At 56.2% G+C, this 18,647-nt stretch overlaps 1 protein-coding gene across 1 annotated transcript; it reads left to right on the forward strand.

The window, feature by feature from the left end:
• The first annotated feature begins 3,313 nt into the window (after nucleotides 1-3,313).
• Nucleotides 3,314-17,651, forward strand: ADAMTS8 (ADAM metallopeptidase with thrombospondin type 1 motif 8). Its single transcript, XM_059829684.1, has 9 exons — nucleotides 3,314-3,913; nucleotides 11,845-12,084; nucleotides 12,326-12,458; nucleotides 12,996-13,163; nucleotides 13,340-13,638; nucleotides 14,164-14,347; nucleotides 14,686-14,858; nucleotides 14,947-15,122; nucleotides 16,919-17,651. Exons 1-9 carry the CDS (start codon nucleotides 3,314-3,316, stop codon nucleotides 17,649-17,651), a joined length of 2,706 nt encoding a protein of 901 aa, XP_059685667.1.
• Nucleotides 17,652-18,647: the final 996 nt, after the last annotated feature.

Raw genomic sequence — 18,647 nt, forward strand, 5'->3', positions numbered from 1 at the left:
AATCTCACTTGCCAACCTTTGCGGCTAAGATGGTTTCACCGAAGATAACTTGGCAGGACACAAGGCCAGGGCTCGGATTTAAAGCCCAGCTCCTTTTCTGGGAGAGGTTTCACCCCACCTGCTTACTTTAAAAGGAAAACTAATGGAATTGCTTCTTTTTGACAGCAGGTGGATTTGGGGCTGGCTGCAGGACCCCTTCACTCTCCTCTTGCTGCTGCAGGATCTGCTCCGTGGCAGCGAACGCGCAGGGATGGATTTAGGGTTTCCCACCATGCAGCGTAGGGAGGCACTGACATCTAGTGGTAATATTTTTTGGGGCTGGAGCTGCTTTGTAGATAGCTCAAATAATAATTCTTCCAAATGTTTTCCCCGGGCTAAGGGCAAAGCAAACAGGGGAATACCTACAACACCAGCCTGGCGCTGCAAATTTGGATGCGATCCCATTGACGGAGCAAGGAGGGCACAGCAAAGCATCCCGGAGACCCCCCGAAACGGGGCAATCTCGCTGCCACGGAGCAGGAACAGCAAATGGAACGTGGGCCTCATCCTGGCAAGCCAAAACTCCCCCAGGAGATGGGTGCCGGGTGGCAGGAGCGCAGGGCTTGGCCCTCCGGGAAGGATGCGGGAGGGGAGTGCCCGCTGCCTGGCTTTGCAGAGCTGGGGACACGCAGAGGGGAGCGGGGCAGACGTTTGCAAGCTGTTTGATCAAAAGGGTCTTTAAATCACAGTGACTAGGGAGTTAATGGCTTTCACATGCTCAGACAGCCCCACAGAAATGAGAGCCGCAGCCCCGAGTGGCAGGCAAGGTTTGGTGGCAGCGTGTCCTGCAAGGGGTTAAGAAGAAGGAACCCCAAAAAGGCTTGGGGTGCCTCATCCTCTGCTGGGAGGAGATGCAGAGGGGCAGCCAGGCGAGGTTTTGCTATCTGCCAGTGTGCCTTCGAGCTGGTTCCTAACGAGCCCGGCAAAGCTCGTATCGGCCACAAGAAATTCCAGCTACCGTTTGCAGAGCGAGCCGCTAATGAAAACCAGCGGTGCCTTCAAGCTAAGATGCAAGCATGTCCTCCGAGATCAAAGATGCGGCTCCGAGAACGGAAAGCCAGGAATAAATTACATCCTGTCGGAGAGACGTGCCCTGTGTTGCCTGCAGCCTTACCTGTCCTGGTTCAGAGCGGGGGCACCCCCTCTCCTTGCCTACCCTCCCATGGCAAGGCAAAGCCCAGTGAGATGCACACCCATGCAGGCACCTTCAGCAGGGTTTGGGGTTGGAGGAGGCAGAATCAGGGCTCACTTTCAGCTTCTGGTCCTGCCTCTGCGCTTTCCTTCTGATTTTAAAAGGCAAACTGTATTTTCTCCCCAGCCCAGTGAAGCTGCAGAGGGAGGAAAACCCACCCTGGCCACTACGAAGAAGCCGCTCCGGCTGCAGGCTCAGCTCCCTGCCCGGAGAGGAGGGGGCTGCGGCCGGAGCCGGCTGCCGCAGGAGAGCTGCCAAGGTGCTGGGTGTCGAGGGAGCACATTCGATACGCAACCCTGGAGAGATGTCCCAGACCAAACTACACCGTGCCAGGGGTTGCTTGCTATTTTTTTTTTATTTATTTATTATTTCCTCCTACGGTCGCAAAACCCACACTTTAAAAAGATGAAGTAATCAGAGCCTTGGCCCCAGGGCTGCGCTGCTATTTAGAGCCAGGGTCGTGTTTACTATATAGGTAGGGATGTGGCTTTTAAGTGGAGATAATAATAGCGAGGCAGATGTAAATACATCCTCAAGTAAAGGGAGAGCAGCCTTTAACCCTGCGCCCCATTGCTCATCCATGGCCAGATTCAGCTTTCCCAGGAATCTGGAGGTGCCAAATGCTGCTTTACCCTTTCGGATCTTTTTAGGATTAGGCTAAGGAGGGGAAAAAAAGCCTACAACGTAGAGGAGCTGGTCATTGGGCTTGCATCCGCAGCAAGGTTAAAGGGGCACAAGCCTGGTCCTGAGCATGGGCTGCTCCCTGTAAAAGGTTTAGAAAATCAGGGCAAGGAGCAGGATAGGACCCACCACCCCCAGGCTGAGGCAAGAACATCCCGGGATATCTCAGCACCGCACAAAGGGCGTTCCAGAGGCCAGGAATCTCATGAACTAATGGGGAAGGAGGGCTTAAGAGGAAAGAAGGAGTAATATATAAAGAGTCATTTCCCTTTCTCCATTACAGCTGGTTGTTCCCTGGTGCTGAGCAGGTTCCCAGCCAGGGACAGCGTGTTTCTGCCCATCTCGTGACTTTGCCACCGCTGAGTACATGACAGTAGCTACCTGGTGTTACAGCCTGAGGCTTTAATACTCCTGTAGGCTTTTCACTCACTGCAGGGGAATGCGGATGGGAAGAAAAACTCCATCTGAAAGGGGGAGATCTGGGTTTTAAATGAAGTTGCACAGCATCCCCCCCCAAAAAAAAAAAAAAAAAAAAAAAGCCACAGGAGGAGCTGGCTGCATTGTTTTATTCTCATAGGTATTTTCCACAAGTCTGATTTAGCCCGTTGCCTTATTCCAGCCGGAGGAAATCCCATGTGGACCCAGCTGTTCGCTCAGGGCATGGAAACCTCCTCGTATGTGTCACTGCTGGAGCTTTCCCTGGGGCCCAGAGCCCGCTCTGTCCCTGGCTAAGCCAAGGACATGGGAACCGGGGGGCGAAACCTCCCGAGGCACCTTCTGCCTTGCAGGCTGAGATGAGATGCCCTCCAGCTGGCACAGGCCTGGTGCTTTCCAGCAGCGAAGGGATGCTGGGGGGGAGCGGGAGAGGACTCACCCACCCTGGGGCAAATCCTCCCATGGTGGGGAGGTGGGGGGGGGAATCCGGGTGTCAGACCCCAGCCCATGGGGCAGGACCGCCTCCCCCAGCCCCGCTGCTGCCGGCCTGGGCAGGATCAGGCCCCGGCGGGCGGAGGCTGGGCCGAAGGGGTTAATGCTGGGAGAGTAGCAGGCTGGAGTTGACACTTGGAGGCAGGCGGGGCTCCCGGCGCCTGATTGGCCTCAAATCGCATCCAAAAGTGGGTTGGTTTTTTTTTTTATGTGTGTGTGGGGTGTTTTTTTTTTTTTTTCTCTGCTTCTTCTTCTTTTTTTTTTTTTTCCCTTTTTTTTTTTTTTTCTCTTTCACTTCTCCTCCTCCCCCAGGCTCTGGCTGGCAGGGGAGGGGAGTGGGGAACAGCGAGAGATCAAAAATAAACCTCTTATGTCAAAGCCGGGGGGAGAAAGTATAAATACAGCGGGCTCGGCAGCCGGCGCGGAGGCTGCGGGGGAGCCGCCGAGAGCCCGGCGGGGCGGCAGGGCCGGGCGATGGGGCGGCGGGCGCTGCTGGGGGGCCGGGCTCCGCTCCACCTGCTGCTGCTGTGCCACGCGTGGGCGCTGCCGCCGCCGCCGCGGGAGGCGCAGCCGCTGCTGCCCGCCCGCCTGCCCGCGCCGCCGGGGCAGCTGGCCCTGCGGCTGGCCGCCTTCGGCCGCGCCGTCGTCCTCCGCCTCCGCCCCGACGCCGCTTTCCTGGCCCCCCGCCTCCGCCTCCAGCGCCTGGGGGGCCGGCGGCCGCCGGGCCGGAGCCCGCCGCGCCGGGGCTGCTTCTACGCGGGAGCCGTCGAGGGCAGCCCCGATGCCCCCGCCGTGCTCAGCCGCTGCGGCGGCGGCCTCCGCGCCGCTTTCCTCCTCGACGGGGCGGCGTACGAGCTGCGGCCGCTCGGGCATCCCTCGCCCGGACCGCCCTGGAGACGCCTGCACCGCCTCCAGCGCCGCGCCGCCCCGCCGGGCGCCCACCCCGCTGCCGCTGCCGCCGGCCCCGGGGAGCCGCTGCGCCGGGCCAAGCGCTTCGTCTCCCAGGCGCGGTACGTGGAGACGCTGCTGGTGGCTGATGCCTCCATGGTGCGCTTCTACGGGGAGGACGTGGAGGTAAGGGCTGGCGGCGTCCGCCGCCCCCCCTGCATCCCTCCATCCCTCCGTCCCCCCTCCATCCCTTCATCCTCCGTCCCCGCTGCCCCTCCATCCCTCCATCCCCCTGCATCCCTTCATCCTCCGTCCCCGCTGCCCCTCCATCCCTCCATCCCCCTGCATCCCTTCATCCTCCGTCCCTCTGCCCCTGTTGCCTCTCCGTCCCCCTTCCGTCCCCCCTCCATCCCTCCGTCCCCCCTCCATCCCTCCGTCCCCCCTCCATCCCTTCATCCTCCGTCCCCGCTGCCCCTCCATCCCCCTGCATCCCTTCATCCTTCATCCCTCTGCCTCCGTTGCCCCTCCGTCCCCCCTGCATCCCTCCATCCCTCCGTCCCCCCTGCATCCCTCCATCCCTCCGTCCCCCCTGCCCCTGCATCCCTCTGTCCCCTCCTGTCCCCATCCCCGCTGCCTCTCCACCTCCTCCCATCTCCACCCCCGGGCCCTGCGGCCTCTCCATCCCCTCCTGTCCCGCCCTGTGCCCCCAACCCGCTGGCTCTGCCACCACACCCGGGGTGCCTGTTGCTGCCCCCCCGCCCGGCCCCCGCAGGGACACCAGGGACCACCTTGGGTGAGGTAGTAGAGAGCTGGGGATGGGGTGGGGGACCTTGGCTCTGTCCCCACCTTTCCTTGCTGTCTAGGGGCTGTAAATCCCTGGGGCAAAGGCTGCAGGGTTGATCCATGGGGTTCGGTCGGTGTTTGGGGACCCTTTCCCAGAGCCAGCGTGCATCCCAGGGAGCCTGTGTCTGCGCAGGCTGGACGCCGTGATGTCCCATCGGTCTGGCGTCCCCGAAGATGAGGGACAGAGCGGGTTAAAGCCTTTCTTGCTACAGGGAAAGAGCCGTGCTGCAAAGCAATGGGCTTAACTCCCTTCCGGATAGGAGCTCGGGCCAGATAGTAAATAAACCCGGGGCTGAGTAATGCGCAGTCCCGCTCCTGAGCCACCTGTTAGCAGCTGAGCAGATGCACGAACAACCCTTTCCCCCAGCCACCACCGCCAGAAACTCTCCCCCTCCTTCAACACGCTCCGGCTGCGGAGACCCTGGCTGTGGCCAGGCTTTGCGGAGACCCTGGGAGCGGGGGTCCTGGCCCCCCACATCCGTCTCCAGGGCTGTTGACCAGCTGCTTTCATCGGCACCAAGTTATTTTTCATGCCTCTTGCAAAGCCAGCTCCCCGCTGCCACGCTCGCTGCAAAGTTGGCTTGATCGGGTCCTCGGGTCCAAGTTCAGGTTTGCATGGTCTGAAATGCACGTGGGTCTTTGCGAGGGATAACTGTGCGCTGAAGTTGCTCGTCCTCTGCGGTGGGTTGCTTGGGTAGGGGGCTGTTAGAGGAGTCCTTGAAGCTGGAGCTCAGTGGGGAGCAGCCAGGCAGCTGAAACCAGGGGCTGCGCTTTGGCAGCCTGGCTTTGCCAGTTCTGCCCGCTTTATCCTTCCCCTGGGGGCTTCATCCAGCTTCTCCATCCCAATAAAGCAGCGTTTTAATTCCAGCCCTGCTCAGGTGGGGCTGGACCTTGAGAAATGCTAAACCTTGGAGCTCCAGCTGATTTCAGCTGCTCAGCATCACTCAGGTTTTGCCCCTTGCTTGGTTTTGCTTGCGTGCCACCAAGCCGGGTGGGCAGGAACAGAGAGCAGAGGATCAAGGAGCAATGGATGCTGCACTTGGAGACAACCTCCCCCCAGAGCTCACAGCAGTCAAAACCAGAGTTTGCAAGGGAGTACCCTGAATTTTTAAGCAACAGGCATATAAACGGTGGTGGAAATGACTCTCCCAGTAATGTGAAGCTTCCCCAAGAGGAGAGGAAAAAGAGTTTATTGCATCTTCTGCAGCCAGCCGGGCACCCAATGGTTTTAAAGCAACGCCCAAGGGTCTGCCTCCTGCTACAAATAAGGTGATGTATTTTGGGGAGGGAAAATCCTGATAAAGCCCAGTTTGAGCTGGGGAAAAAGCACCAACCCTCCGGGTAATCTGTGCCATGGCAGCTCAGAAGGCTGCTGAGCCGCACGTAGACCCAACCAAGGGGCTGAAAGGCTGGTACCCTGCCCTGGTTCGGCTGGTGCACTCCTGGGGGTGGGTGATGCTGCCTGGTAGGTCCATGACAGCTCCCTCCTTAGTTACCAGCGACTTTCCAGTCTGCTTGGCTCCCATTTACTATCATCTCCTCTTTATCCCCAAGAGCAGTATCTTTGTGTCACCTCTCGGTATTTCTTGATGGGCAGGAAGACTTTAAAGATCTCGTTTTGGATGAACAGGGCAGTAATGTTTTTAAGTGTTTGGGAGAAAACTTCAACCAGCTCTCCTGTAGCAGTAAAACAAAAAGCCACCCGCTGTGTTTCTGTGTCTTGTTCTCAGCAACAAAAATGTGGGGAGAAGCACGGTTGCTGCTAACTCAGGAGACCAAATAGCCGTCTCGCTTCTCCCTAAATAACCTACATTTTGTGGGCCAAAAAAAGTGGTGGCTTGCTCATGCTGGTGAGATCTTAGAGAGCTGACCAGGAGGTGCCCAGGGAGCAGACATGTTGAGTCAGAAGAAAACTTATTTATATAGTGACTTTTCTTCCTGTAACCACACTTCAATTACCAAATATTTATTAAAGGTCACAAGTATTGTTTGTACTCCCAGTTATTTTCTTGCATAAGCTGTAACAGCTCAAGTAGAAGATAGTCACCATTAGATGCGTTCAAGCATTGCAAGTAATAATCAATGTCATGCTGTTGTAAGGAAAATGCTATTAATGATGTATTTCTAATCAATCTGAGCCATTATAGCTCAGCTGTTAACCTAATTTAGACAACAAGAGTTTAATTCCACCTCCATCAATACTCATGTAAACCAGGAGGAAATGATGAAGTGAGAGCGGAACCAGACATGAAATTTGGGGGTTTAATCATTCTTCTGGCTTGATGAGTGCAGGAGATGGGGTATTTGGGGGGGCATTAGCAGCAGGACAGTGCTGAGCAATAACACCTGTGAAGAGCCAGCAGGTCGTGGAGGACTTGGCAGGATGAGATCTGCAGTGATTAGGAAGAGCCCCCTTATATACGGATGGGCGTGACGTCCCAGGCTGGACACAAAAGTTATCCTTTGCATTTTTCCTGCAGAGGAGCTGAAATGCTTGGGAGGGGGAAACGACAGTGAGCATCCCTAACAGAATTAAATGGGGGTTTTGAGTAGGGGAAACTGAGGCAGGAGACAGCGTAGGGGCTAAGCCCTCTGACGTGCAGAAGAAAGGGCATTTGGACTGAGCACCTGCAGCGCAGGCTGCACTTGCAGAGATGCTCTGCAAGGCTCAGTTGATGTTTGCTGAGACACCTACAGCAACAGGCGGTTACAAAAACCGGCCGCAGCATCCCCAGCCAGTTGGCAGCGGAATTGGATTCCTGTGGTGGGATTTCTCCAGTCTCTTGGGCGCAGATGAGATGCGTTTCCAAGCTTTCCTCTGCAAACATGATGGCTACGATCCCCTTTTCTTTCCCCCTTGCTCTTGCAAGGGAGGAATCTGCGATCTCTGACTCCAAGAGCTGGTAATGACCAAGGACCACGGCAAAATCAAATCACTGATTAAGCTGGGATTCGTCGCCTGACTTCTGTGGTTTTTCCAGGCAGGTTTATGAGGTTTTAGGAGTGCTGTTGCAATCCCTTCCCTCTAAGACCAGATGGGTGCTGGAGTGTGCGGCACGGGGCACTGTTGGGGTCCTGCTGCCAGCTCTCTCACACCGGGATCCACCACCAAAGTGACGTTGGAGGTAAAGCCTGGAGCCTCAGGTCCCCTCGTGTCCAGCTCCTAGGCTCACTTTAGGATATTTTGCAGCTTGAGCTGGCCACTTTGCTTAATCCCTTGACAAAAGGAGCCGTCCCCTCCCGAGCCCATCCCAAAGGCAACCGGGGTGGGATTAAAAGGGGTCTTTGCAAAGCAAAGGGGGACCTGCGCTGATGCTGTCATCCACCAGCATTGCTGGTGCTTTTCCTCTGGGATTTGTCCACCCGGGTGTGACACACACACCCCCCCTCCAGCCTGCATCTGCTTTGGCGCGAGGGGTCGGAGGACCTGGGCAGCCTCCCTAAATATTCCCCTGGCCGATGCACTCGCTTCCTCGCGTTGCCCTGTGATGTTAAACAGCTGGCGTGGTGACTGCTGATTCTTAAGGGCTTCGGTATGAAAGGCGCAGCGTGAAGGGAGCCGGCTCCCACCGAAGCTGCCCAGGAGCAATTGCAAACTGCAGCGCTCCTGCCCCGGGATGCTCTTGGGACGGGGTTTTGCTTTGTGTTCATCCATGCCTGCAAAGAGGTGGTGGGAGTCCTGTGTGTGCCTCAGTTTCCCCTGCTCTGAAAAGGAGTAATTGCTGCTTTGGCGGGTCAGCCCCAAATATCCAGCAAAGAAGGAAAGAGAAGGGGGAAAAAATCATGTGGCAAACAGAAAAGGGATGGCGCAGAGAGCTGGGAAGGCAGGAGGGCAGGCAGGCGCACCGGCAGGCTGGCAAGGTGCCCCCTTGCCCCCCATTTCCCTTGGCTGCCCACAGTTTTGCAAGGAAATTCTTGGCCTGGGCTTCAAGCCACAGGAGGAGGTGGCCGCTGGCCGCTGAGGGTATCCGAGCCGGGGGGCCAGCACGCAGAGGTCGCTTTGGGGGAGAGAAAGACAGGCTGGGATATGTTTTTACCAGTTGTTTTTTAAAAGCTGGGCAGCCCTCACATCTGACCCTGTGTTTTCTTCCTTCCATCTGTCTGCACTCCAGAAATCTCAGCGTTTCTTTCCCCCCCCCACAGAAATGCTGGCTTCTAGGGAGAAAGGAGGAAAAAAAAAACCAAAACCAAACCCAACAACCCTATGAATGAACAAACAAACCTACAGCCCCAGGTCAGGTTGAGCATTAATCTCCATGAGCTGGGGAGCGTGTCAGTCGTGCCGGGGTGTTGCACGGGTGCTCCCTGCCATCCTTCTGCACTGGGTGGGTCTGGCGATATTGGATCATTATGTGCATACCACAGTAATAGTTAGTGTCTGTGTAAGAGCAGTTTCTTCCCCCCAAAATAATAATAATTAAAAAAAAACAAAACAAAGCAGTTTGGGGATCTCTGCAGACTTCAGCTTCTGAGTGGTTCCCAGGAAGGAGAATGTCAGCAGAGATTTTGCAAGAGCCTGTGTCAGAAAGCGAAACCCTTCAACGTTATCAGGTTAAAACCAACCACTTCGGTTCCCCATGCTCTGATTTGTATTTATTTTTTCCATTGCTAACCCTCTGCACGTGCTGTTTGCTGCCGGCAGTCTCGCATCGGGCAATGCTGGTGGTACCTGTGGGTGCTTCTGTCTCTCCCAGAAGCAACGATGCTGTGGCAGGAGGGATATCGGAGCTGCTGTAATGCAGGTGTGTTGGACAAAAGGCACCTCCCCTCATTTTGGGGGGGGGGATGTGTGGAATTTGATCTTCTTGAGACCAGAGGGAGCCAAGGATTGCAGCCGGGGAAAAAAGAGGTAGGAGGTTTTGGGGGGCATCACTGGGCAGTAGGAACCCCTGCCGCTGCCTCTGCAGCGGGGTGGCTCAGCTGCGGTGCTCGCGTCTGGCCGTGCAAGCCCTGCCTGGGCAGAGGAGGGATGCTCTCGTGATCCTTTCAGGCTTGGGCTGGTGTCGTCTCCCCCCTGGAGCAGGTCAGGGGCTGATTTTCCATCTGTATTTACCAGTTCAGCAGAACTCCTGCCAAGATCTCCCAGGATGTTGGTTGGAAATGGCAGGGAAGCGCCCTGTGCCCATTGTGCTGCGGCACCTTGCAGGAAGGAGGCAGACACCAGCTCGCGAGTCTGTTTGCACCTCTGGGCTCCCCAAACCTGACCCCGTGGCTGCCCCACATCTGATCCCGATACCCACGTCCTCAGCCTCAATGCTGGGAAAGAAACCCCGGAGAAGGCGGCATTCCCTCTTGGGTGGCTTGTCAAGCCAAAGCCTGTTTGCAAAGGCACGAGGAGGACGGAACAAGCACAATTCAACTCGACCACAGCCGGCTGTGGGCCGAAAGCACTCAGTCAGCCTCTCCTGAGCCCTGGGGATCTCATACTTTGCTTTTGGCCCCGGGTCCAAACCCTTGGCCAAGCCAAGGCAGTGCAGGTGTATTGCTGCTCTCCCCAGAGCAGTCAGGGTCCATCCGAAACGCAACCAACTCCCGCACGGTGCAGGGATGGGTATAAATAGATAACAGATGGTGGAACAAGTGAATTTGACCTTTTAATCTGCACTAAATAGCTGTTTGTTTGGTTTGCTTTCTGTCTTCACTTTCCAGACGAAAGGAAGGCAGACGGATGTTTTCCGAGTCCTTCCATTCCTGCTGTTGAAAGAGTTTCTTGGCTGGATGTAACCCTGAGGATGTGAGGGTTGGTGTCCCGGGGGATTTGCGGTAGGGACCGAGAGCTCCCAGGTAACGACTACCAGGATGGAGAGAAACCTGTAATGGTTTAGAAAAGGGTGGGACAGGACTTTCTCCCTTGGACATGAGGGATGACCCCATGATGCGCAGCTCCAGCGCAGAGCATCCTTCTCGATCTTCACACACGTCATTTTAGGAAGGCTTTGTGATATTTTTAGGATGGTTCCCAATGGACTTTCCCCATGGGGTAAACAATTCCCCCAGTCCCCTGGAGCAACCACTCGTGGGGATCTCGCGTGGGTTTCTTGCCTCGGCGGTGACTTCTCCGTGACATTTGTTGCATGCTTCGGGCTGGGATGTGAGTCATGTCGCGGAGATCTGGCCAGTCTAAATAAACCAGTCTATTCAGTGCTCCCATCATCCTTGCCGGGGCCTGCCCTTGGATAATGAGCCGGGGAGGACTTGGGATACATCTTGCTGAAGTGAAACATCTGTTTACATGGAGCTGCCAGCGACGGGAGAAAATGTGGCAGAATAATTTAAAATAGCCACAATCGCCCCAGGCGAGCGGCTCTGCCCCATGAGCTGCTCTTGGTGCAGCAAATATGCCATTGCTGTTAGGGAAAGGGGGTCTCTCCCTAAACATCTCCCTCATTTGCTAAGAAAACACATGTTGTGTATATCACACATGATGATGAGCGTGCAGAGCCAGCTCCACTCAGGAAACATGGATTTTGGGTGAAACTCAGCCATAGGAAAGGGCTTCCACCGAGTCCTTCCAGTTTAATTAGATAGTGGCACTGAAGCAAGACTGCGGGGTGTAATTCGTCTGGGGAGGAGAGAAGCCACTTTCTCTTTCCCAATACTATATTGTGTAATAGCTACATTTTTTTCTCCTGACTCCGGGGCCGTGAACGGGTGCCAAGCAGAAGAGGAATTTCGATGCTCCGATAAGATGTTTACATCAGCCTAAACGTTGCTGGCACGTTTGACATATTAAGTAATCTCTGGTCATCCCAGTCGCCTGAGCAGGGGATGCTGCTGGGCGAAGACTCGAACGTCAAAGTGCTTTGGTCCCAGTTTGTCGCCAAGGACGTTGGGTTCAAACCCTGCCGACCAGTGCAGACAGGAATTTTACAGCTGCGCGAGGGTGGTTTTGCACCCACGGGACTTTGTGCACGAGGCAGTTCTTGCCTTGGGGCGGTGAGGGCAGAGTTAATGCTTTAGGAATATGCAAGAGCACTTGCCGGGACACATGAGGTTTTCCTGAAGGGTTTCTGGGTGCAAAGGGTTCATGGCAGGTGGAGAAGGGGATGCAGGGGCAGGCTTGTCCTGCCCGTCCTTCCCACCAGCACAAGGTGTAAAGCATCACGTGCGGAAAAGGCAGCACTTACTCCATCAACCCAGGTGGCTGCCTGAGTCGGTCTGGATGTGGTAGGCATCATAAATGAGGTTGATTTCTCCTTTCCTAACCACAAAAAAAAAGACCCCTGAGGCGAATGTTTCACCCAGGCTTTGCCTGCCCCTCTCTCCCCCTGCAGAACCACGTCCTGACCCTGATGTCCATGGCGGCTCGCATCTACAAGCACCCCAGCCTGAAGAACTCCATCAACCTGGTGGTGGTGAAGATGCTGGTGGTGGACGAGGCGGCAGCGGGGCCGGAGGTGTCCGACAACGGCGGGCTCACCCTGCGCAACTTCTGTAGCTGGCAGCAAAGGTTCAACCCCCCGAGTGACCGGCACCCAGAGCACTACGACACTGCCATCCTGCTGACGAGACAGGTCTGAAGGGTCCCTTGGGGATGCTTTGAGGGGGAGAGGAAAGGGGTCGAGGTGTCCCTGGAGAGAGAGGAGGGATCCCCCCCACCATGCAAAGGATGGAGCTTGTAGCAAAGCAATGGGGGGGTTGCATTTAGGGTGCGGAGCCCCACTGGGTTGCCCAGCTCTGCTCAGCGATGTTGGGGCTGCGGAATGTGGGACCCCTTCACCCTGCCTTACCCGCCTCGCTGCTGCTCGCAAACAGGACTTCTGCGGACACCAAAGCTGCGACACGCTGGGAGTGGCGGATATCGGCACCATGTGCGACCGCAACAAAAGCTGCTCGGTGATTGAGGACGAGGGCCTGCAGGCAGCCTACACCCTGGCTCACGAACTGGGTAATACATCCCTTGAACTGGGTAATGCATCCCTTCCCAGGGGTGGGGGTGTGTTCTGCTTTTTCAGCCCGGCGTGGCCAACCCGGCTGCTGGGAGGGGATGTAGCACATCCCAGCGCCAGCATCTCCCGGGTGGGTACCAGCACAGCCTTGGGCAGCGCTGAGGAGCTTCTGGCACCGGCAGAAGCTGGTTTGCACCAGCCAAGGCACTTAGAAGTCCCCGAGTTGGTGTAAATTGGTGCATTTGCCTGATGTGATGAGCTAAGGTGTGGGACTAAGCACTTCTCCCGCTTGGTTTGCTACTTCTCGAGATGCGCTCGCTAACTTGGGCTGCGTTGCCCTGCATACAGCAGGCTGTACCTTTGAGATAGAGCAAGCATGCACCGTTTTGTTTATTGCTTCTGATTTACCGAAGCAAATAGCTTTTGCAGCAACAGGAACTGCTTGATAACTTCTAGATGCTCCCAGCTGCCCATGCATCAGCAGCAGAAGAGCAGGGCTGGGGGGCTGTGGCTCACCGATGCTCTCTGCTCCCCAGGCCACGTGCTCAGCATGCCCCACGATGACTCCAAGACCTGCGAGCGGCTCTTCGGGCCCCTCGGCAAGCACCACATGATGGCTCCTCTTTTCATCCACTTGAACAAAACCCAGCCATGGTCCCCTTGCAGCGCCATGTACCTCACCGAGTTCCTGGACGGAGGGCACGGTAAGGAGCCTCATCATTCAAGAAAGCCTTTTCCTTAATTGCTCAGGCTCTTTGCAATGCCTTGAGGGGTGTGTGGGTTGAAGGGGGTTCAAAACTGACCACAGACAGAGGTTTGGGGTGCCCTGCTTTTGTGCAACCCATGGCATCAAGCCTTGATACATCTCTGCCTTGTCCAGGCGACTGCTTGCTCGATGCTCCGGCCGACCCCCTCTCCCTGCCTGCCGAGCTGCCGGGCCGAGGATCCCTGTACAGCCTGGACCAGCAATGCCAGCAGATCTTCGGCAAGGACTTCCAGCACTGCCCCAACACCACAGAGGAGGACATCTGCGCCCAGCTCTGGTGCAGGACCGGCAGCGGGGAGCCCCTTTGCCACACCAAGAACGGCAGCTTGCCGTGGGCCGACGGCACCCCCTGCAAAGCCGGCGGGCTGTGCTGGGATGGCCGCTGCGTGCCGCAGGATGCCCTGAAGCCCCAGGTAACGGGGGATCGGGGACCAATGGGCTGGGGCTTGATCCTTGGGGATTCCCAAACCTCTGGCCCCCTGGTCCTGCCATCTCCTGGACTAGCTTTGGATTCTGGATATCTCTCCTTCAACAGCACCTTTCATTAATCTTTGTTACTGGCAAGCCCAGCTCGTAGATAAATGCTGCCGTGCCTTTCACCGAGGCTCAGGCTGGTCTGAACCAGAGCGAGCAGATGCGCTTCTGCAATTAAATCATCACTTTTTGCCCTGCCAGGGGGATTAGCGGTGATTTCTGAGTCGGTCAGCAAAGTACTTAAACCCAAGCTTAACTTTAAGCACATGAACAGACTGGTGGAAGTCAGTAATAACTCGATGTGAAGTACGTGCTTAAGTGCTTTGCTGGATCAGGGCCCCGGCTGGCGATGCGGGGAGAGAAGCTGGGGGGAGCTTTTAGCTCTGCTTCAGACCTTTGCTTGCCTTGGGAGCGAGCAGCCGGGCTCGGGGACAGATCTAGCAGATTCTCGTGGCCTCTTGCAGCCAGCGGTGGACGGCGGCTGGGGCCCGTGGAGCCCCTGGGGCTCCTGCTCCCGGACCTGCGGCGGCGGCGTGCAGTTCTCCTACCGCCACTGCGACAGCCCCAAGCCCCAGCACGGCGGCAGGTACTGCGAGGGCCAGCGCGCCAAGTACCAGTCCTGCCGCACCGACGAGTGCCCGCCGGATGGTAAGCCCAGCTCTGCGAAGCCACCCGTCCGCACAGCAAAAGGATGCGATTCCCAAATGCACGCTCACCTCCCACCTCCCTTTCTCCAGGACCCGTTGCCGGGGATTGCTCCGCTCTCCCTTGAATATTCATATTTTTGGGGGGCAACAGCCTTCTGCTGGGGGTTGTGATCCCCTCTGGCTGGGTGGGAGGCGTGTGGCATCCCTCCTCTGCTTGCACGCTCGCCGCGCGCTCCCGCTATCCTCGGCTCGCTCCCTCATCTCCCGATGGCCAAGGAGGACGGCAGTTCCTGCCGGCTTCCTTGAGGTTTTTGGGTCACGTTTTGCCTTTCCTTTCAGGAAAAAGCTTTCGGGAGCAGCAGTGTGAGAAGTACAACAGCTACAACTTCACGGATCTGGAAGGGAATCGCCTGGAGTGGGTCCCCAAGTACGCTGGAGTGTCACCCCGAGACCGATGCAAGCTCTTTTGCCGAGCCAGAGGGAGGAGCGAATTTAAAGTCTTTGAGGCCAAAGTAAGATACCTGGTGATGATAATCACCCCTCATTACCCCCTTCCAGATCAAATGCCCTAATTGCTCCTCTGCATCCCCGTTTTCCTAGGTGATCGATGGGACGCTGTGCGGACCGGAGACCCTCTCCATCTGCGTCCACGGCCAGTGCATCAAGGCTGGCTGCGATCACGTAGTTGGGTCCTCCAAGAAGCTGGACAAGTGCGGCGTGTGCGGTGGCAACGGCTCGACTTGCAGGAAAATATCCGGCTCACTCAACCGATCCAAGTAAGGCGTCAGGAAGAAGGGGTCGGCAGAGATGGGCTGGGGGGAGAAAAACCAGCTTCCCCTCTCATTCTCCTTTCTTTTTTTTATTGCAAAAGTGCTAGGCTAGGAATATTGGGACTCCTCCTAGGTCATGTAAAGCCAGTTTGTTTTCCACACCCAAAGCATTGGACCTAGCTGCAGACCTCATTTGCAGGAGCCGGACTCAACGGCGTGGAGGGGAAGCCAAGTACTCCTCAAGCGGGGTTTGCAGCCGTGCAAACACCCTCAGCCGGGTAGCCTTGCAACAGCCTGGTCTCCTCCCCAGACTCCGGGGCTTACGCTGAGTTTATTTTGGGGCAGCATTGTGCAAGCCAAGCAGAGTTTATTTCCTAAAATAATAGCTGGTGCTGACACTGGCGATGGGCTCAGTATGCCACTGCGAATAAATCTGCTGCCCCTCGGAGTTTACAACATTCATCTCGCCCCAACACAGCGAGCCGGGCATGTATTTTGAGGGCTGATGTGGGATATAAATAGCTCAATAACTTCTCCCTGGGCTTGGGGGTGAATTTCAGTGCTGGGACACGGGCATCGAGGCAGCCGCTTCCCTCGCCCAAGATCTCCGTTGCTTTGCCAAAGAGCTGAATTTAAGGCTTTTGTTGAAAAGATCATAACAAAAGCCCAACGCGTCCAATTCCATGCGGCGAGGTGACTCACGCAGTCAAATTAGATTTCCTAAATGGTTTCCTTCCAGGGAGCCAGCTGAAATGGGGCTTCCACTCTCCTATGAATTGTTTGTGGTTGACTAAAGAGAGATTAGCTTGGTAGCTACAGCCAAGAAGAGATCCCATTAAGATCAGGGTTAGGGAGGCCAGGGTGACTGAGAGCAGAGTTTGACCCGAAGGCTTTGTTCCAAAATACTCTAAACCTAATTACTGACCACAGCACCAACCGTGGGGATGCGTGGAAAACGATCCTGCCGGCCCCACAGCATAAGTCACGCCAGGGTGGCATTTTATTATAGTAGCAAGTAATTACTATAGCACTGGGTGCCGAGGGCTTGAGTACCGAAGTCATCCCGGTGCCATCCCGGGAGCCGTGGTGCTCCGGCAATGGACTTTGGATGGCTTTGCAGGGAAATCCTCCCCCAGCATGGGAATGCGCTCTGTGCCCTCCCACGGGAGCTCTTCTGCATCGTGGTGGTGGCTGCAAAACCCTTCCAAAGATGAGCCCGGGGTGCAGAGGCACCCACCCATGGATAGGGATGGTTTTACTGCTGTAGCACTTGCCTAGGAAAGGCATTCGAGTTAATATCAAGTCATCTACAATATGAGATGTCTGCTGGGTTAACTGTTTAACTACTGACCTGGTTTTGGCAGCAACATCTGGCCAATGTACATATCCTCTGGGCGTAGAAGGCCAGCAGTGCCCCAACTCTCTCCTATTCTGCTGTTCTGTATCTATATCTATCTATAGCTGATGTTGCCCTTCAGTACCACCGGTGACAGCATCACTCGGCAGAGCCAGGCTTTTAGTCCCAAACACTTCACCCGTTTCAAAAGAAAGGGAGTAAGGGGAATTTCCCACCAAGGCTGGTAACTGTGGAGCGGTTCGTTTGATTGCATCGCTCATTTTTGCATGTAATTCAGCAAAATCTTTCAGCCTAGCACACAACTGCAATATTTCCAGCTCTTGAGCGCTCTGGGTTACAGAGGAACGGCTTCAGAGCCACGATCCCCCTCACCAAGTGCTATCTGGTGCATGGGTCTCCTCTTAGTAAGTCCAGGAAAATAACCGTGTCCCTTTGCCCTGTGCAGATACGGCTACAATGACATTGTCACCATCCCCGCCGGGGCAACCAACATCGACATCAAACAGCGCAGCCACCGAGGGGTCCGTCACGACGGGAATTACCTGGCCCTGAGGACCCTCGAGGGCAAGTACCTGCTGAACGGAGACTTTGCCATTTCAGCCATGGAACAGGACATCCTCATTAATGGGACCATCCTGAAATACAGCGGCTCCATGACCACCCTGGAGAGGCTGCAGAGCTTTCGGCAGCTCCCGGAGCCCCTGACCGTCCAGCTGCTGACCATTGCCAGTGAGGTCTTCCCACCAAAAGTCAAGTACACCTTCTTCATCCCCAAGGATGTCCCTTTCAGCAAGCAAAAGGGCAAAGAGAAGAAGTCAGCCAACGTCATCCGCCCGATGCTGACTTCCCAGTGGGTCCTGGGCGACTGGTCTGAGTGCTCCAAGACGTGCGGCTCCGGCTGGCAGAGGCGGACCGTGGATTGCCGGGACGTGGAGGGTCAAACCTCCTCCACCTGCGACAGAGCCCTCAAGCCCGAGGACATCAAGCCCTGCGGAGACGTCCCCTGCCCGCTCTGGCGCTTGGGTCCCTGGTCCCCCTGCTCCCAAACTTGCGGCGAGGGTGTGCGGACGCGCAACGCCTCTTGCATCGATTATGCCGGTAAAATCACCACCCCGGAGAAATGCAGCTCGCCGGGGCCGCCGCCAGCCACTGCCGCCTGCGTGCTGCGGCAGTGCTGAGCCAGGACGGGCTCAGCGGCAACGCACCGCGCCGGCAGCGCCGGGGCAGGACGGCGAGGATGCCGTGGGTTTGCTCGCCGGACGAATAACCACTCTCCAGCGGTTCATCCCCACCCCATCGACGTCTACCTCAGAGGAGGGAATAACGGTGGCAAAACGGGGAGGAATCACTTCTTTTTCTTTCTTTCTTCCTTTCTTTCTGGCTGGCTGCTCGCAGGCAAGTTGTAATTGAAGGGGAAAAATAAGCGTATGTGTAGGGTGTTTCCAAAGAGCTGTTGTTAAACATGGTCGCAGACTGTTTGTAAGGTTCGCTGGGGTTTGTTGCTGGAAAAAATGCAGAGCCTGGCTTTGCCATTGCCCCGTCCCAGCTGCAGGTCGAGGAGGTCCAGGGTGGGCAGCTTTGCCTATAAAATCGGGATCCCTTTGGAAAAGGCTTGCATCGGGTTGCCATCCCCTCCCGGCAGCGGCGTGGGTGTCCTTGAGCATGAGGAGCGTTTTATCGGCTGTGGCTTGGGAGATAACTCGCTCGTTTGGCTGGGAGTGGGAATGAGCCAAGGGCCGGATCCTGGCACGAGTTAGGCAGGAGGACAGGCGAGATGGTCGCAGAGGTTTCTGCTGGATTTATAATCTATAAGGCGACAAACCTCTGCCTCCAAACACCCCCAGCATCTGCAGAGTTATTCCTAGAGCTGCAACCCCATGCCTCAATTTCCCCAGCTATAAAACCAAGGCTTAATTACACCTGATCTGGCTTGCAGGGCTGCCGTAAGGATTAATTAATTACTAATTCTGCAGTGCTTTGACTGTGAAATCCCTGTTGTGGTACCCCGTTCCCCCTCTGGAGCGGACACTTGGATGTGCCAGCCTTTCCTCTCCCATCTGCTTTCAGTTCCCCGCATGCTCATTTTCTCAGCTCTGCTTCAATTTAGGAGATAATTTGGCTTGCAGCAGGGCTGAGCCCAGGATCTGCAGATGCTGAGCCTCTCCCCAGCCCGC

Source organism: Gavia stellata, chromosome 26 (assembly GCF_030936135.1).
Source record: "Gavia stellata isolate bGavSte3 chromosome 26, bGavSte3.hap2, whole genome shotgun sequence".
Classification (NCBI taxonomy): domain Eukaryota; kingdom Metazoa; phylum Chordata; class Aves; order Gaviiformes; family Gaviidae; genus Gavia; species Gavia stellata.